General features: G+C 34.6%; 2 protein-coding genes across 3 annotated transcripts in view; both read right to left on the bottom strand.

Moving 5' to 3' along the window:
* The window catches only part of LOC133182102 (AP-5 complex subunit beta-1-like), a 41,334-nt gene that overhangs the window by 13,643 nt on the left and 9,798 nt on the right, over positions 1–17,893 (bottom strand). For both annotated transcript variants that reach the window (XM_061316828.1, XM_061316829.1), the window contains exons 12-19: positions 16,781–16,870; positions 11,390–11,525; positions 7,489–7,624; positions 7,001–7,107; positions 6,684–6,820; positions 6,446–6,510; positions 1,156–1,229; positions 969–1,041 (exon numbers count right to left, since the gene is read on the bottom strand). In XM_061316828.1, the coding sequence (XP_061172812.1) occupies positions 969–1,041; positions 1,156–1,229; positions 6,446–6,510; positions 6,684–6,820; positions 7,001–7,107; positions 7,489–7,624; positions 11,390–11,525; positions 16,781–16,870 (818 nt within the window). The remainder of the gene's footprint in view (positions 1–968; positions 1,042–1,155; positions 1,230–6,445; positions 6,511–6,683; positions 6,821–7,000; positions 7,108–7,488; positions 7,625–11,389; positions 11,526–16,780; positions 16,871–17,893) is intronic.
* On the bottom strand, positions 3,322–5,011 carry LOC133183513 (MAP7 domain-containing protein 2-like). Its single transcript, XM_061318465.1, has 3 exons — positions 4,788–5,011; positions 4,447–4,619; positions 3,322–3,575 (listed from the first exon to the last, which is right to left on the bottom strand). Exons 1-3 carry the CDS (start codon positions 5,009–5,011, stop codon positions 3,331–3,333), a joined length of 642 nt encoding a protein of 213 aa, XP_061174449.1. The 3' UTR covers positions 3,322–3,330.

Below are 17,893 nucleotides of genomic sequence, written 5' to 3'. Positions count from 1 at the left end.
ATGTACTTAGTTACTTTATTTCATACCCAGGAGCAGAAGAGAAGATTTTCAAATATTTAATGCATTTTCACTATACAATCAATAGAGCCCCACCCTAACACCAGAACCCCTGACCCAGGGGCCATGAAATTCACAATTTTGGAAGAGGCACTCTTGCTTATCATAACTATGTACTTAGTTACTTTATTTAATACCCAGAAGCAGAGAAGAAGATATTCAAAGAATTAATGCATTTTCACTATATAATCAATAGAGCCCCACCCTAATACTAGAACCCCTGACCCAGGGGCCATGAAATTCATAATTTTGGAAGAGGCACTCTTGCTTATCATAACTATGTACTTAGTTAGGTTATTTAATACTCAGGAGCAGAGAAGAAGATTTTCAAAGAAATAATGCACTTTCACTATATGATCTATATAGCCCCACCCTAGCACCAGAACCCCTGACCCTGGGGACATGAATTTCACAATTTTGGTAGAGGGCCCAATGCTTATTACAATCATGCCAGCAGTTTGACTGCTTGATGTCCAGGAGTAAAGAAGAAGATTTTTAAAGATTGCATTAATTTTGGTGGTTTTAGCCCCACCCCTCAGGCCCCAGGGGGGCAGGGACCATGAAATTCACAATTTTTGTCCCCCTTCACCCACAGATGCTATATGCCAAAATTGGTTGAAATTGGTTGAGCGGTTTCAGAGAAGAAGCTGAAAATGTTTAAATGTTAACGCACGACGCACGACAACAGACAAAAACGGATAGCAATAGGTCACCTGAGTGACTCAGGTGACCTAAAAATGACTTTGGACCCCCATAGAAAACGTGGACCTCACTACCATCACCACGAAATAGGTATTTTTAACGTTTGGGAAGGGACTTTAGGTCTTTGATTTTACAGTAGAAAATGGTTATTTTTATGTTACTAATTCTTGACTTTAAGTAAGACTATGAATCATTACATCAAATCTAACCTTTCAAAGGCTGACAGCTGGAATCATCTTTAAAGTATATGCACATAGCAAGGACTTCTGTAGGTCCTTCAATCTGACAAAATAATTTCAGTACAAATAATTCAAATTTTCATGATAATGCATACAGATTTTCTTAGAAGTACTGTATTTAAATCCTTTAAAATAAGTAATTTTCAGTTTTGCATACCAGTGATATTCTGTGGACAGTTTTCAATACAGTTTTATTCTTCCTTAGGCTATTGTAGTAAGCCTTAAGATCACCTGTAATAGGTCAAAGTTTACGATTTACACATTGGAATGGTCATTTTACAAAGCTTTCATTTGGAAAAAGAAACTTTTCAGAACTAAAAATACAGTGACATTCTGCCCAATTTTTATTTTTAATTTCGACAATCAGAAGTCCTTGAACAGCTTTAGTGTGAAGGTTTCAAACTCCAAGGGCAATGATTGTGTTAAGTGGGCCATCGGACACAAAACTCAAACTAGTTGGGTAAGAAATCAAATTAAAGCTACATAATAAACATCAGCTCAGTAAGCATTGCCCCCCCCCCCCCCCCCCCCCCCCCACCAAAAATAAATTAACAAAACTGAAAATAATAATGTTTAAAGTAAGCATTATATTGACACAAAATTAAAAGGCTGTTAGTCCTTGGTCCAGAGTTGACTGAAGGTATTAACATACATAGGCAAAAAAAGTCCAGAAAACCACTGTAACAGAATGATGGAATGACAGGCAACACTACTGAAACGAAAGTTGGAATTGAAATCATTTCATCCCACTCTGTCTATTGAGACCTTAATAAGAACTTCCTGTTTATTTCACCCTTTTGATCCTCGAGGATCACTTGATAGTTTAGGATATAAGCAGCGAAATTGGAGCTCTTAGTCAGTTCCAGACTGAAGTTGACAAGAACCAGTCCTGCTGGCTGCTTAGGTGAGACAATAAAGAGGTTAAGCATTTGACCGTGTGCGTCTACGTGTACGTGTAAACCTAGAAGTGTTTTTACAAGTACGCGTAACTAACATCGTGTTCTGTTTAACAAACAGCACGTGTACGGGTACGTGTAAAACATTTTGTAATAAAATATTTCATTGGATAAAAAAATCAAAATAAACAAATCAAAATAAGTTTTCCATCTCTGTGATTGTAAATTAAAATGGCGCAAAATTTGATGTTACTTGCATCTTTGGAGGATGATGCTGACCTTTTACTGTTGGCGAGTGTGGGCGATGAAAAAGATTCATCAGTTTATCGGCAGTTAAAGTTTGATGAACTAAGCAATTAACAGTTCCGTAATTTATTTAGATTTAAAAGAGAAGATGTGAATGGTTTGTGTGAAGCGTTAGATTTACCAAGAAAGATTGTGCGCCAAAACAGGACTGTATGTTCTGGAATAGAAGGTTTGTGTATTCTTATTCGCCGATTAGCGTACCCAAGTAGATTACAAGACCTTTCGCATATATTTGGGAGATCAACTGCTGAATTATCATACATTTTTAACACAGTCCTTAATTTCATTGATACAAGCCACAGACACAGACTCGAGAGTTTAAATCAGCCTTGGTTGTCGCACGCAAAGTTGGATGAAATGGCCACAGCCATAAGTAACTGCGGAGCCCCGCTGTTAAATTGCTGGGGTTTTATAGACGGAACGGTGAGGCCAATATGCAGACCCCAATCTCATCAGCAGTTGGTGTTTAATGGCCATAAGAGAGTCCATGGTCTTAAGTTTCAGTGTATTACGACACCTGATGGAATGATAGCGCACCTCTTTGGTCCAATTGAAGGTCGACGTCATGATGCCGGTATGTTACGAGAAAGCGACGTTGAGCATCAACTGCAACAATATATGACAAAGGCAAATAATGATGTCTACTCCCTCTACGGTGACCCCGCATACCCATTATCACCCTACCTAATACCCCCATTTCGGGGAGGTGTGATCTCAGCTAATCAGATGCGCTTTAACAAAAGAATGTCGGCAGTGAGAGTGTGTGTAGAATGGACTTTCAGCAAAATTTTAACTCTCTTTGCTTTTCTTGATTTTAAGAAGAATCAAAAACTGTATTTACAACCTGTTGGAAAGTATTACAGAGTAGCATCAATCCTAACTAACTGTCACACTATTCTCTATGGGAGCGAGACCGGGTCATTCTTTGGTATACCTCCGCCATCCCTACAAGAGTATTTGGCCTAAAACGTGCATCAACTACTAAATACATGTATGAATGCATGATAATAGGCGGTTATGTGCAAAGGTACTAAACAGAACAGATTTTAAATGTGTCTTAATTTATTCATTTATAATTTATTCAGTTATAACATATGTGAATTATCACAATACATGTACTTGTTTATTTGTTATTTATCTTTTGTTAATTTCTTTAACAAATCAATAAAAGCAAGTTTTTCTTGCTTTTCAATTTCCATCCTTTGCATCCTCTCTTGTCTATCCAAATCAAATTTGGCCTTTTCCAATTTTAGTTGTTCCTTTTTGAACTCCATTTCTTCGCTTTTTGTTCTCATTTCCATCTCGGTCTTTTCCTTTAAATAGTCGACGAGGTAAGTTTGGGAATTTTTCCTTTTTGGTGCCCCACACTCATCATCTGAAATTAATAAATTTCGAAAGAAGCAAATATATTCTACAACACAGACCGGGGGGGGGGGGGGGGGGGGGGGGGGGTTAAATACACGTAGATTGTATCTATAGCATGTAATTTACTTGTAATTGCAAATAAATTACCGGAATTTATTAGAGAATGCATACATTAAATATACTACAAGATAATGATGGTAAAAATATTTTCAAAAATATCATGTACACCGTGATATACATAGAGAATAATATATACCCTTTAATTTCCATATCACATCTTGTATCAGCTCGAGACGCAGCTAGTGGGCCGAAGGGCCGAGGGCTGACATTGGTTGAGGGTATGTTTTAGTATGTTTATTACATGCTTGTAATAAAACACAGCACACATGAACTTGAGAAAAATACAAATAAATAATCATGCGTGCCCCCTCCCCCCCCCCCAATTGAATAATTTTGCCGATATATAGAATACTATAGAAAACATGGCTCTGCTTGTGCCCCTTCAATTAAAAGGTCTGATGATTTTTTGCTTGTCAAGGAATTTTTGGTAGTTCATAGTGCCCCATCCCCCCAAAAAAAACTGAAAATGTATGGCTGTGTCCCCCAAACTAAAATTGCTTCCTACGGGCCTGTCATGCACTGACAAATGACATGTAGCCTATTGTATCAAAAACAGTAATTTAAAATTAAGAGAATACGAACAATTTTTTTTTATAAATAGATGTATTACCATATGTACTGTTTTTTAAGGTTTAATCTACAAGGAGATATAAATCTGTATCAGCCCTGCAATTCTGCAATCAGGTAAATCGCATATGCAAAAAAGCTATTTTTATTACTAAGTATGTTGTAAATGTATGTAGTGTACTACATGTGCATACCTTTCTTTGGTGTCAGACACTCTAAGGCTCTCTTTCTTATTTCTTTCCCCATGTTCCCGGATTTTTCTTTCTTTTCTTTTTCTTCTTTCTTTCCCCTTTCTTCCTCTTCTTTCAACTCCAGTACTTCATCAAGTAAAGTGGTTTTTTCTGTTATTTCTTCATCAACACCAGATCTTAAAAATAGTACTTAATAATGAGTTTTCAAACTGTCTGAATTTATTATAAAATCAGATTTTTGGTCCACCCGCAATATTGTGTAACTAAAAACATAAACAAAGAGCGGATCCAACTAAAATATATGTGTAGTATTTATTCAGAGAGAGAAATAGAGAGATGTGTACCTTTTGAGATTCTCTCGGTTTTCTCTCTTATGCTGATCAATGAGTAGATGTGTCTGCTCTCTCACTCTCCTAGCATCTAGAATAAAATCAGGTGATGACAGGGTTGCAGCGATTTCTGCCCATTTGCTCTTGATTTTCATGGGATTACTGGCGACAATTTCCCTCAAAAGCCGGATGTCATCCTCACTTTTAAACCGAATTTGTTTTTTCCTCTCGATATTCATTTCCCCCTAATTTTCAAAGAAGATTGAAAGAAATACAGGTATTAAAATAAACATAGAAATTGTATTAGTGATTGAGGATTTGGGTTCTACAGAGGGGGGTGGGGGCATATTCTGTAAATAAATATTCTGGACCTTCACCCCCATTTTCCGGAAATAAAGTTTGGAATTTAGGCCATCAACTCAACTGGTGCTAACCCAGGGTTTAATAGACCTTTTTTGTACAGGGTTCTGTACCCTTTCAGTTGGGAATTTTTAATCGAAAAAGTGGCAAACCTTGGAAATACTGATGTCTGATATCAAGTTAAAATGTTGATTAAAGAGCATCTTTTAAGTTTTATGCCTTAATCAATACATGTATTCAAATCTTTATTTCTATTTTCTTATCATCATCATCAAAGTCTCAAAATTCCACGTTTTATTTAATATAAAAAGCACTAATTAATGCAATCTGCATGGTATTTGGGAAATTTTGAATTGGGAAAGGGTCCTTTTTACAGGACCTGAATGCAGGGGTAATTAAGCCCTGTAACCCCCCCCCCCCCCTTTAAAAGAATATTGGAGGGCGAAACCCCTTTTTTCGCTTTTTCAATTTCACATGGATTAAAATAAATAATATACTTCTGAGCATTTGGGAAAACATGAAAATAAATAAAAGTAGATAATGTGTCTCAATCCCCCCCCCCCCCCCCCCCCCCCCCCGCGCCCCTTAAATATGCGTGAATCGACATAATTCAACAAGACGGGTACCAACAATAAAAAATACAATAATAATTAGTTCTTAAAGTAATGAATGTAGTAACATATATCATATTGATTCTTCAACTGACACGTTGGAATTTTTCTCATATCATTCGAAATGACGTCATTTCAACATGTCACTTTACAATCCAATTTTGTCAAATATTTCTATTACTTTGATCAAAAAAGGTACACAGATGTACGTAATAAATTCTCAACATCACAACAAACACCACATGAAAAAAAAATTCCATTATTAGAGTTTAAGAAGCTACAAGTTCTTACCTCCGTGTACTTGTGAATTCACGTGTTGTGCACAGCTTGTAGAATTACGCGGTATGCAAAACTAATGACGTAAATCGCAGTAAATATGGGGATTTCCCTAGCTACACGTACACGTAGACGTACACGGTCATTTGCTTAACCTCTCTAATAAAACTTGATTAACAAGTCTTACCTGCCTTTATAAAGTTTTCAAGACTTTATTGTTTTATTGCTCTGTTGGTGAAAGTTGTTTACTTAGCTACTTTAATGACTATTTGATTTATTCCTTTAATAGCTCAGACAGAGGAACTAAATCTTTGAACCCAAGAAACATTACAGTATAAGACTGGCTATTTATGGAACAGACATAAGAAATACTTTCTGTTTCTCATACTGTAAAGGAAATGTCAAAAAATAGGTACATGTACTTACAAGTACTTTCATTATCTGAATCTTTATAATCATTATCTGGAAAAGTTTCTGCCTGAACCTTTAATCTGCAAACAAACACATATTTACATATGGTTTATGATTAGCTTCTCAGTTGTTTTAAAATGATGAACAACTGACAATTTATGAATTAGTTAAATCATGTTCCATCTAGCTGTATAAACCCAACAAAAAAAATTACTAAACTTTTAATATTATTTAACAGCAGTTAAAGACTTACTTTTCTAGACAAAAAATAGACTTTTCAAGCTCTTTCACATCACTGTGACCCCTAGCTTTGTTATTTGGCAGTAAATTAGAAATGGCTTCATGATGAAAAAACTGAGAGTCTGTAGTAGGTTGTATAATCATGCATATCTAAAAACATTTTTTATAAAGTGCATTTTTTAAGATTCAACATTCAGATCATTTTTTAAATTATCTAACTGCTAAAATAAACATGTCAGAATAAATAAAATAACAATTTGAAATAAAATTGAAGATACTGTTTCATGGTTTTGTTAAAAGAGAAATTATGATGCACAAGTATACACTTGCCTTTTCATCTGTACATGAGGTGATCAACATATAATAAAATCTGGCTTTATCTTTGATGTCAGTGTCTCTGTAGTTAGTCATCAGGTAAAACAGCAAGTCACCTATGTCTAAAACAGTCAAACATCTCTCCATTACTGAAATGATTTCTTCTTAATAAACATTCATAAGTCTAACATAAAAGGATGAAAAATTAGGCAATATGTTTGTTAGAGTATGGGATAGAAAGTCAAAATTAAGCATGCTTAAATCTGTACAGATGACTTTTGGAAAGGAAGGAATTATTTTTAATTAATACATGTACAGGATGTTGACCAAGACAATTTTAACATCCAGCAAATTGCACATTGAGCATATTACTTAATAAGCATTTCCTTACTTCCATGTCTGGTATAAAATTTAAACTCTTCTTACTCCAGTGAATCAACTGGGTGACATTGTGAAGAGAGCACACCTTCTATAAAATACACAGAAAGAGAGTAATTACTTACCAACATACAAGTCCCTGGTTCCATGACAAACTAAGATATTCTGACAGACTGAAAGGATGGCAATTCCTAATCTCCAACTTCCTTCATCAATACTTAAAGAATTCTCTGCTAAATATGACAAAAACCGGACAGTGCCCTACAACATACAATGCAATGCATAATATTTAATCATACAAGCACAAAATCTGTTGTCATTAATGTAAAATATTTCTGAAAAGAGGCTCCTTAAACCTGTACATAGCAATTCATGTAAAGAATAGCACATGTAAGTGTAAACATCAAATCTGTAGAATATGTACAGTGTTTGCAATTTTTTCTTTACATAAACTTATGTATATGTTCTTTTACATGTCCTTCCACCAAACATTTCTTTTTTAAAGAGGTCCTAGGGCCTTAACGTTCACCTGAGTATAAAATAACACTGTAAGGGATCCACAGAAGTATAAAATAAAACAAAATAAACTGATACATGAAGCTATGTTGCCCAAAAGCAAGAGAAATAGGATGATCAGAGATCAACAAAATAATTACTGTATATGATTTAATTTTTGCAAAACCTTATTTTTGAGAGATAGTCATCGACTCTTTAACAACTTGAAGATAAATTTTTCACAAATTGTGGATTACATTCCTCAGTATAATCTTCAGGAATACTAATAACTGTGAGAATGAAATTTTCGCAAGGACACTGTCTCGTGTAATTACGTGAAAATAAAGTTATTGCAAATAAATAGTGATTTACAGTAGTCTTATATCCGTAACAAATCTTGAAGTAGATCTATTTCTTTGCCTCCATTAGGTACACTCATCATGTTAACTAAACAAAACAGTGCTTGAGAACTAGTAAACCTAGTTTGTTTGCTTAATACTCAAGAAGCAGAGAAGATCTTCAAAGAAATAATGCATTTTCACTAAATAATCAACAGATCTTGCCACCCCCCCCCCCCCCCCCCAAAAAAACACCAGAGCCCCTGATCCTGAGCTACAAATTTTACACTTTTGGAAGAGACACCCTTGCTCATCATAACCATGCACCTAGTTTATCTTGTAAATACCGTATGAGCAGAATTTTTAGCAAGGATTCTATTTTGGCATTATTAGCAAGGGTTTTGAGATTGCTAAAATTGAATATCACTGACAATTTATTCTGTATCGGTTGTGTTAGCTATCTTTCTTGACATTAAAAATTGCTAAAATTACTTCTCTCTAAAAATATATACCAATTTTTGGGGACAAATCACTTAATCTTCCTCTCGCTAAAAATTCAACTTATACGGTATATAAGGGGAGAGAAAATTTTTAAAGAATGTATGAATTTTCACTATATGACCATTAGAGCCCCACCCTTACTCTAGAATTTTTGACCCTGGGCCATGAAATTTTACAATTTTGGTAGAGGGCTCAATGTTTATTATAATCATGACAACAGTCTAACTGTTTGATGTCCAGGAGTGAAGAAGATTTTTTTTAAGATTGCATTAATTTTGATTGAAGGTTTTAGTTCCAATTCTTAGACCTCAGGGGGATGGGGAGAAGAAATCACAATTTTTGTTCCCCTTCACTCAAAGATGCTACAAGCCAAAATTAGTTGAAATTGGTTCATTGGTTCCAGTGAAGAAGCTGAAAATGTTTGATGCAAACAAGATAACAATAGGTCTCCTGAGTAAATAAATAAAAACAATTTGTATTGACAAATATTTATTTTATAAATTATAGTTATTAAGAAAAGCAAAAATAATTCAAACTATGATGATGGACGAGAAAACTAGAATATGTTTTCCTGCTGTGTGACCATTTTAGCTTTTCTTAGGTCACTTAAAGACGTACAACACACTGGGGGAGATAACTCTTGCGATTTCAATAAAACGTTTAACATAACGTTAAATTTGACGTTAATTACGAAGCGTCAAAATGACGAGCGATACGATCCTGATGTAATTAATGTAAAAAAAGGATTTTATTGTGATTTCTTTAGGAATACCAAATCCTTTCCTTGATCATTTGCGCAATTACAATAAATCCTCCCTCCTTAAAAAAGAAGAAAAAAGACAGGTTCCTTAAACTTCTTTAATTTAAATTTAGTTAATTTTATAAAATTCTTTAACATTGTATTTATGATATACACAAAGGCATTTTTTTAATCTAAAAATGTTAATGCTACTCTAAATTGCTTTTACCTGTTACAATCAGCCGCATAACATTGAGAATAAATATTACCGGTATGTTTAAATTTTATCATATTATGATAATAAACATTTTCATGCTTTTCTTTTCTTTGAAAAAAAAAAAAAATAAAAAGAGTAACCGTTTTCAGAAGGTCACTGATCACAGAGAAACAACTCTAAAAATGTAGCAGGTGTATGTCTTTCCTCCCCTTAGCTGAGTTATTCCTCCTGTTTTCCGAAGAATTATGTTTATAAATTTTTCCTCACAAATACACAGATACATTTACATTGTCCATTTTCATCACAAGAGAGTTGTACATACACCATTATTTGTTCACTTAAAAAATAATATTCAATGCAAGTAGAAGTCATATAAAGGTTTGAAACTGCACCTGTGTGCATGAACTCCAAACTGGACAAGTGGTCATAAAATTCTTAGAAAAATAGTTTTACTAAATATAAATATAAAAAAATAATATTTAGAATAACAAAAAATATTAATAGTCAATATTTAATCTGTATACACGAATGAAGGACATTACTTTAGGAGTTCAATATGCCAATTATATATATTATGCAGACGTAACCGATGTTTGTTTTTTTTTCCCCAATGCCCTGCATTGCAGAGAAGAATTGAGGGGGGAGGGTCTTAAAATTTCAGAAATTGCTTATTCATCTTCATTTAAATGAAGATGTAAATTTTTATATTTGTGATAAATATAATGTACATTACATTTTTTAAGTAAAAGATATTCTCCAGCTTGGAATTTTTATTTGTATTTGTAGAATCATAGCATTGCTTTCGTCCCAAGTCTGAAAGACGCTGTGAGAAACGTAACTTATGGAGAGAGGGGGAGGGGAGATTTTCCGTTATAAATTCAAAACGCGTCATTTAAAAAAATTTCAAAAAATTATTAAGAACATTTTGATCACCAGTTACAAGAAGTGATTATTTTTTTTCAAAATTAAACGACAGATTTTTTCATAAAAAAATATTTCATTTGAAAATCCCGCATTTTTCAATGCAAAAATGAACCATAGTTTTTCAGTTTAAATTCTTCAAAATCGTTTTTATCAAAGGGTACCTCTACAAAATCACATTGTTTGTGTGTTTAATAGTTAAACGAACTATTCAGCAAATTTTGACAGCTAGGCTAAGCTTAATTATTTTAAAATAAGGGATTTTATTGTAAGTTGGTTGAAATTTTGTTGTACTCTTGATCAGCCAAAGGGTGGTAACTTTAGGAACTTCCTGTCCAAATTCGGCTCGAACGATTTTGACCAAAATGTACATACACATAGCAGATATTGTCATGTATAAGATATACAAAAATAGCAAAAATTAAACGACAGGAAATTTTTGGGGTAGGTGTGTTGTACATCCTTAATACAGGTTTGACTGTATACTGTATACAGGGAAATTGTCGCCCCCGTTTTATTTTCGCCCCTTTCGCCCTAATCACAAGTGGTCGAATTTAAAACGGGGCGAATTCAGAGTACACAGTATAATTTCTTAAACAGAACGGTGACTGGGCAAATTTAAAACGGGGCAAAAATGTTTGCAAGTGCAAAAGGGCGAAAATAAAATGGCGCGAAAATAACCCAGTATACAGTAATTAGTTCACAATGACTTAGGTCTGAAAGTCGTACTTATTAGCCATTAAGTAAAAGTGAAGACAATTAACATCACATGGGCACATGACTGTGAACCCTAAGAACATTCTAGTTATTTTTACCTGCGGTGAAATTTCTGGTTGTAGTGATGCCCTCTTCAGAACTTGGAGGTAGAAATAGCAGTACTGAGCAGCCTGCTGTTGTGGAGTACTGATCACCTGATGATGCAGGAGACGTAGGATTTCCAAGTACACAGGGCTAAGAAAATAAAAAATATAAAATCAAAGTTGTGCATAAAACAAGAGGCTCAATGGCCTTAATGGTCACCTGAGTACAACACAACAATTTAGAGGATCCATAAACTGACAAATGAAGCTATGTTGGCCAAAAGCAAGAAAAATAGTATGATACGCATCAACAAAATAATTGGTATAGAATCTACCTGTTCCCCATTTATCACTATTACCACACAGTCTATTAAAAAAATGTCTATTTTTAATCCCAAATTACTACTTCTCATATTGGTCTCTCTTGGCCTTTGAAGAAGATTAAAAAAGATAAGTTATTTTTGCCTCACTTTTATTCATCTATTATTTCTAAGTCTACCTGATCATTAAAACTATGAAAGTACTTTTTGTATTATACTATATATATTCTTGCATAATTCTCTTATTCTATCAACCTTTCAAATACATTATTTACAGTGATTAATTATCAAAGGTGAATGGAAAAGGGGAATAACTTTGCTCAGCAGAATACAAGTTCATAGAGCCCTGGCCAGGACCAGAACACTTGACTAAATAATCCAGGTGTTCAAAATTCTGGTAAAAATACCCTTGCATATTAAAACTTTTACTCTGTTTGCCTTGAATATGCCCAGAAGCATAGAAGATTTTCAAAGAAATGCATGTTCACTATATTATTAAATAAATAAAGCCCCCCCCCCCTTACACCAGAACATCTTACCCAGGGGCCATGAACTCACAATTCTGGAAGAAGCACTTTACTCATCATAACTATACACTGTTTCTTTGCTTTATTACCGGTAATAGAAAAAATATTTTGAAAGAAATTATGCATTTTCACTATAAAATCAATAGAGCCCCCCCCCCCCTTCACCAGAACCCCTGACCCAGGGGCCATGAATTTCAAAATTTTGGAAGAGGCATTCTTCCTTATCATAACCATGCACTTTCTTTGTTAGAATATTACCCTGGAGCAGAGAAGAAGATTTTGAAAGAATTTATGCATTTTCCCTATATAATCAATAGAGCCCCGCCCTAACACCAGAACCCTTCACCCATGGGCCAAGAAATTCACAATTTCTGAGGAGGCAGCCATGCTCATCATAACTATATACTTAGTTTATTTAATATCCAGGAGAGAGAAGATTTTCAAAGAAATAATGCATTTTCATTATATATATCAATTGAGCCCCACCCTGACACTAACACCCCTGACCCAGGGGCCATGAAATTAATTCACAATTTTGGAAGAGGCAACCATGCTCATCATAACTATGCATTAAGTTTGTTTATTTAATACCCAGGAGCAGAGAAGAAGATTTTCAAAGAATTAATGCAAATAATCAATAGAGCCCCACCCTAACACCTGAACCCCTGACCCAGGGGCCATGAAATTCACAATTTCTGAAAAGGCAGCCATGCTCATCATATCTATGTTCTTAGTTAGTTTATTTATTATCCAGGAGCAGAGAAGAAGATTTTTAAAGAATTAATGCATTTTTACTATATAATCAATAGAGCCCTGCCCTAACACCAGAACCCCTGACCCTGGGGCCATGAAATTCACAATTTTGGAAGAGGCACTCTTGCTCATCATAACTATGTAATTAATTACTTTATTTAATACCAAGGAGCAGAGAAGAAGATTTTAAAAGAATTAATGCATTTTTACTATATAATCAATAGAGCCCCGCCCTAACACCAGAACCCCTGACCCTGGGGCTATGTAATTCACAATTTTGGAAGAGGCACTCTTGCTCATTATAACTATGTACTTAGTTACTTTATTTAATACCCAGGAGCAGAGCAGAAGATTTTCAAAGAATTAATGCATTTTCACTATATAATTAATAGAGCCCCGTCCTAACATCAGAACCCCTGACCCTGGGGCCATGAAATTCATAATTTTGAAAGAGGCACTCTTGCTCATCATAACTATATACTTGGTTAGTTTATTTAATACCCAGGAACAGAGAAGAAGATTTTCAAAGAATTAATGCATTTTCACTATATAATCAATAGAGCCCTGCCCTAAAACCAGAACCCCTGACCCTGGAGCCATGAAATTCACAATTTTGGAAGAGGCACTCTTGCTCTTCATAACTATGTACTTAGTTAGTTTATTTGATACCCAGCAGCAGAGAAGAAGATTTTCAAAGAAATAATGCACTATCACTACATGATCTATATAGCCCTGCCCTAGCACCAGAACCCCTGACCCTGGGGCCATGAATTTCACAATTTTGGTAGAGGGCTCAATGCTTATTACAATCATGCCAACAGTTTGACTGCTTGATGTCCAGGAGTAAAGAAAAAGAATTTTAAAGATTGCATTAATTTTGGTGGTTTTAGCCCCACCCCTCAGGCCCCAGGGGGCAGGGACCATGAAATTCATAATTTTTGTTCCCCTTCACCCATAGATGCTATATACCAAAGTTTGGTTGAAATTGGTTGAGCGGTTCTGGAGAAGAAGTTAAAAATGTTCAAAAGTTAACGCATGACGACGGACGAAAACCGATAGCAATAGATCACCTGAGTGACTCAGGTGACCTAATAAAACAACCTTTAGGACTTTCGAATCAAGGGACAAATTTAAAGTTTAAATTCACCAACAACAGCAATAAATTATGAAAATGCATAAATTAAATTATTGGTACACTGTAGCAAGTTTATAAGGAAAACTTTACAATAATCTACAGATGGTAAATTAATTCAACTTTTACTCAAAGTCCCAATTCTATGGAGGAAAGAAGAAGGTACGGTTTGGGCTTTATTGTGCCCTAAAAATTTAATGTTCTAAAAAAGTTATGAAATTGGCTATAACATGAGTTGAGTAGATGAATATGATAAATCATTAAAGAATACAGCATGAAGGAAGACCATTCTAGAAATATGATGTCATTAATTTGGTACATTTCTAGATTTTATGCAGAAAAGCCTCAAAATGACTCATTTCTGTGCTTATATTCCTTCAGAAAATGGTGTCCGCAGCCCTCGCCCACTTCAAGTTTTAGATATATTGTGTAAAATGCTTTGAAAAATCACATATCTCAAAATCTTTGTGGGCGATGCATGGGCTGTATGTTTTCTGAAAGAAAATTCCACTGAAAATTAATGTCTTCTGCAACTTTAAAAGAAAATACGGGAAAATGCACAAGTTCATGACGTCACAATTAGCATTTAGGAGGTCATATTGGAAAAACTATTTGTACGTTTTTACTGCATGGAATTTCAATAATTCAGAAAGGATTAATTTTGATTTCTTACATCACTTCTAAATTTTAGAAAAATACAGGGCCAGATTTGTATTGAAACCGTACCTTGTTCTTTTTCAAAATCATATGTCAGATTTAAAAATATTTTTTTAATATTTCCAACAACAAATTGAATTTGAATTACTATACCTATACCGGATTCCTGACCTACAGATACGTACATGTAAAAATCCTTACAGAGATAGAGGTTCTAACAAATGTTCTACCAAGCCTCTTTCTTTACTCCTCACAAAAATATTAACACTAATAGCAGTGAAGAAGAAACTTCAGGATTACTGTACAACATATTCGAAAAGTGGTGTTAATCAGATGTGGATACTTAAAAACTCCAAGGAACTTTTAGAAAATTTGAAATCATAAAATTTTACCATAATCAATAGCATCAAAATGTATGACTTTTCAACAGTTTGTACAACCATTCATAATAAATTAAAGACCAGGCTTTTTGACATCATAGACAACTGTTTCTTCAATACAAGAGGCCCATGGGCCAAAATGCTCACCTGAGCATCTGCTGTTTTTATATTCCCATGAAAAATTGAGACCCCATATTATGGCATTACCCTAACTCTTGCCTTGCAAGTTATAGAGAAGAAAATTCTTTTCCTGCATACATGCATTATGTTAAATTGGATCTTGATTTTAGCCAACTCTAACCTGGGGTCCATAATTTGAAGAAAAAAAATTAAATCTACAAAACTTTGACATTTTTGCAAAGTAATGGTTTTATTGAGTTTCTTTAAAAGATTTTTGAATTTTTTTTTTCTTTATAGTTCCATACAAAACTTTGAACTTTGGCCCAGTGGTTCTTGAGAAGAAGTCAAAAATGTGAAGTTTACAGACGGATAGATGGACTGACGAGCTAAAAAAATGGAACACGTAAATTTCATACCTTGTCATTAGTCATCTGCAAACTTATTTTGTTAAAAAGCACTCTGATTCTACACAACAGTACCCCAAGTTTATTAAAAAGATGCTTGAAATTTTGATTGACAATTTCTATGTGGTTTTTGAGACAATCTGTTGGAATTCAAATGGGTGCTACATATAATTGTGTCCTTTATTAGCAGACCTGTTTTTGTATTCATTTAAAGCACAATTTATTCAAAAGACTTCTACATGGAAAGGAAAAGTATCTTGCTGTGGCTTTCAATTTGACATTCAGATATATCGACAACATTTTTTCAATAAACAATATTCATTTTCATCCCTATATTGATTCAATGTATCCTTTTTAACTTGAAATAAAGACACCACAGAGGCTAACACATCTGTTTCATATTTGGATATTTTACTAGAGAAAGATTGATGGCAAACTTACAACTAAACTTTATGATACATTTAATGATTTCAACATTTCTATCGCCAACTTCCCTTATTCATGCAGCAACATACCATTATCATCTGCATACTGACTCCAAGTTTCCCAGTTGATTCTATATGCAAGAGCATTATCTACATATTAACAATTTCTAGAATGAGGCAAGCTATTGACAAATAAGTTCATGATATAAGGATATCAGCAGTCTCATTTAAAGTCAACATTTCACAAATTCTATGGTCGATGTAATGACCTTGTTGGCAAGTAAAATCTATTGCTAAGTCAAACGTTGACTCACACTTTTCATACAAATTGTTTGGCCATTATTTTCACACTGAATTCTCCACAGATTTTTCTGTTTAACTGATCAGGACATGGAACACACTGTGGGTGTGACCGGTCAACAGGGATTACTCCTCTATGGCACCTGATCCCACCTCTGATGTTTTTAGAATTCTGTGTTTGCTCTGCTCACTTGTTTTAATAGACTTCTGAGTCTCATACTTTTCGTTATCTTTATATTTCGTACATTGCAAAATTTTAGACACTGTCCCAAGTCTTTGACCTTGAGTCTCCCTAACACAACAGAAGGAGCTCAAAATTTCTGAACCAATTAATTAAGTTGTGAAAACATTGAAATTGCTTTAGTACTCACAAACTCTGATTCAATACCTGTCAGGAGTCATCTCCCTTAGACTCTCTATAAAATCCAGGGCTTGGGGAATGAAGAAGGGAAATCCAGATATCAAACCTCTCAAAAACCTGTAATTACCAGAGTCTACTTATACATTGTAATTGATTAAAGCAAACACATATTTTACAACTGAAAACTACCGGTGTAGCATAATATTTTGATACCGCGATATATTGAACCCGGGTTCAATATATCGCATAAAATTTGAACCCGGGTTCATATTTTCGCTGCGATATAATGAACCCCCTTATAAAATATTGAACCCAGTGGGTTCAAGATATTATGACCATAATATATTGAGTCCCCTACCCTTTTATTTTAAGAGGGAGGGAGGTTCAAGATATTATGACCATAAAATATTGAGTCCCCCTACCCTTTTAATTTAAGAGGGATGGGGTTCAAGATATTATGACCATAAAATATTGAGTCCCCCTACCCTTTTAATTTAAGAGGGAGGGGGGTTCAAGATATTATGACCATAAAATATTGAGTCCCCTACCGTTTTAATTTAAGAGGGAGGGGGGTTCAAGATATTATGGCCATAAAATATCGAGTCCCCCTACCATTTTAATTGAAGAGGGAGGGGGTTCAAGATATTATGGCCATAAACTATTGAGTCCCCTACCGTTTTAATTTAAGAGGGAGGGGGGTTCAAGATATTATGGCCATAAAATATCGAGTTCCCCTACCCTTTTAATTGAAGAGGGAGGGGGTTCAAGATATTATGGCCATAAAATATTGAGTCCCCTACCGTTTTAATTTAAGAGGGAGGGGGGTTCAAGATATTATGGCCATAAAATATCAAGTCCCCCTACCCTTTTAATTGAAGAGGGAGGGGGTTCAAGATATTATGACCATAAAATATCAAGTCCCCCTACCATTTTAATTTAAGTTGGAGGGGGTTCAAGATATTATGACCATAAAATATTGAGTCCCCTACCCTTTTATTTTAAGAGGGAGGGGGGTTCAAGATATTATGGCCATAAAATATATTGAGTCCCATTCCCTTTTAATTTAAGAGGGAGGGGGGTTCAAGATATTATGACCATAAAATATTGAGTCCCTTACCCTTTTATTTTAAGAGGGAGGGG

This window comes from Saccostrea echinata, unplaced genomic scaffold (genome assembly GCF_033153115.1).
Source record: "Saccostrea echinata isolate AGI-Se365-2 ecotype Australia unplaced genomic scaffold, CSIRO_AGI_Sech_v1 ptg000009l, whole genome shotgun sequence".
NCBI lineage: Eukaryota > Metazoa > Mollusca > Bivalvia > Ostreida > Ostreidae > Saccostrea > Saccostrea echinata.
The sequence above is the reverse complement of the archived record's forward strand: the minus strand, read 5'-3'. Positions and strand labels throughout refer to the sequence as shown.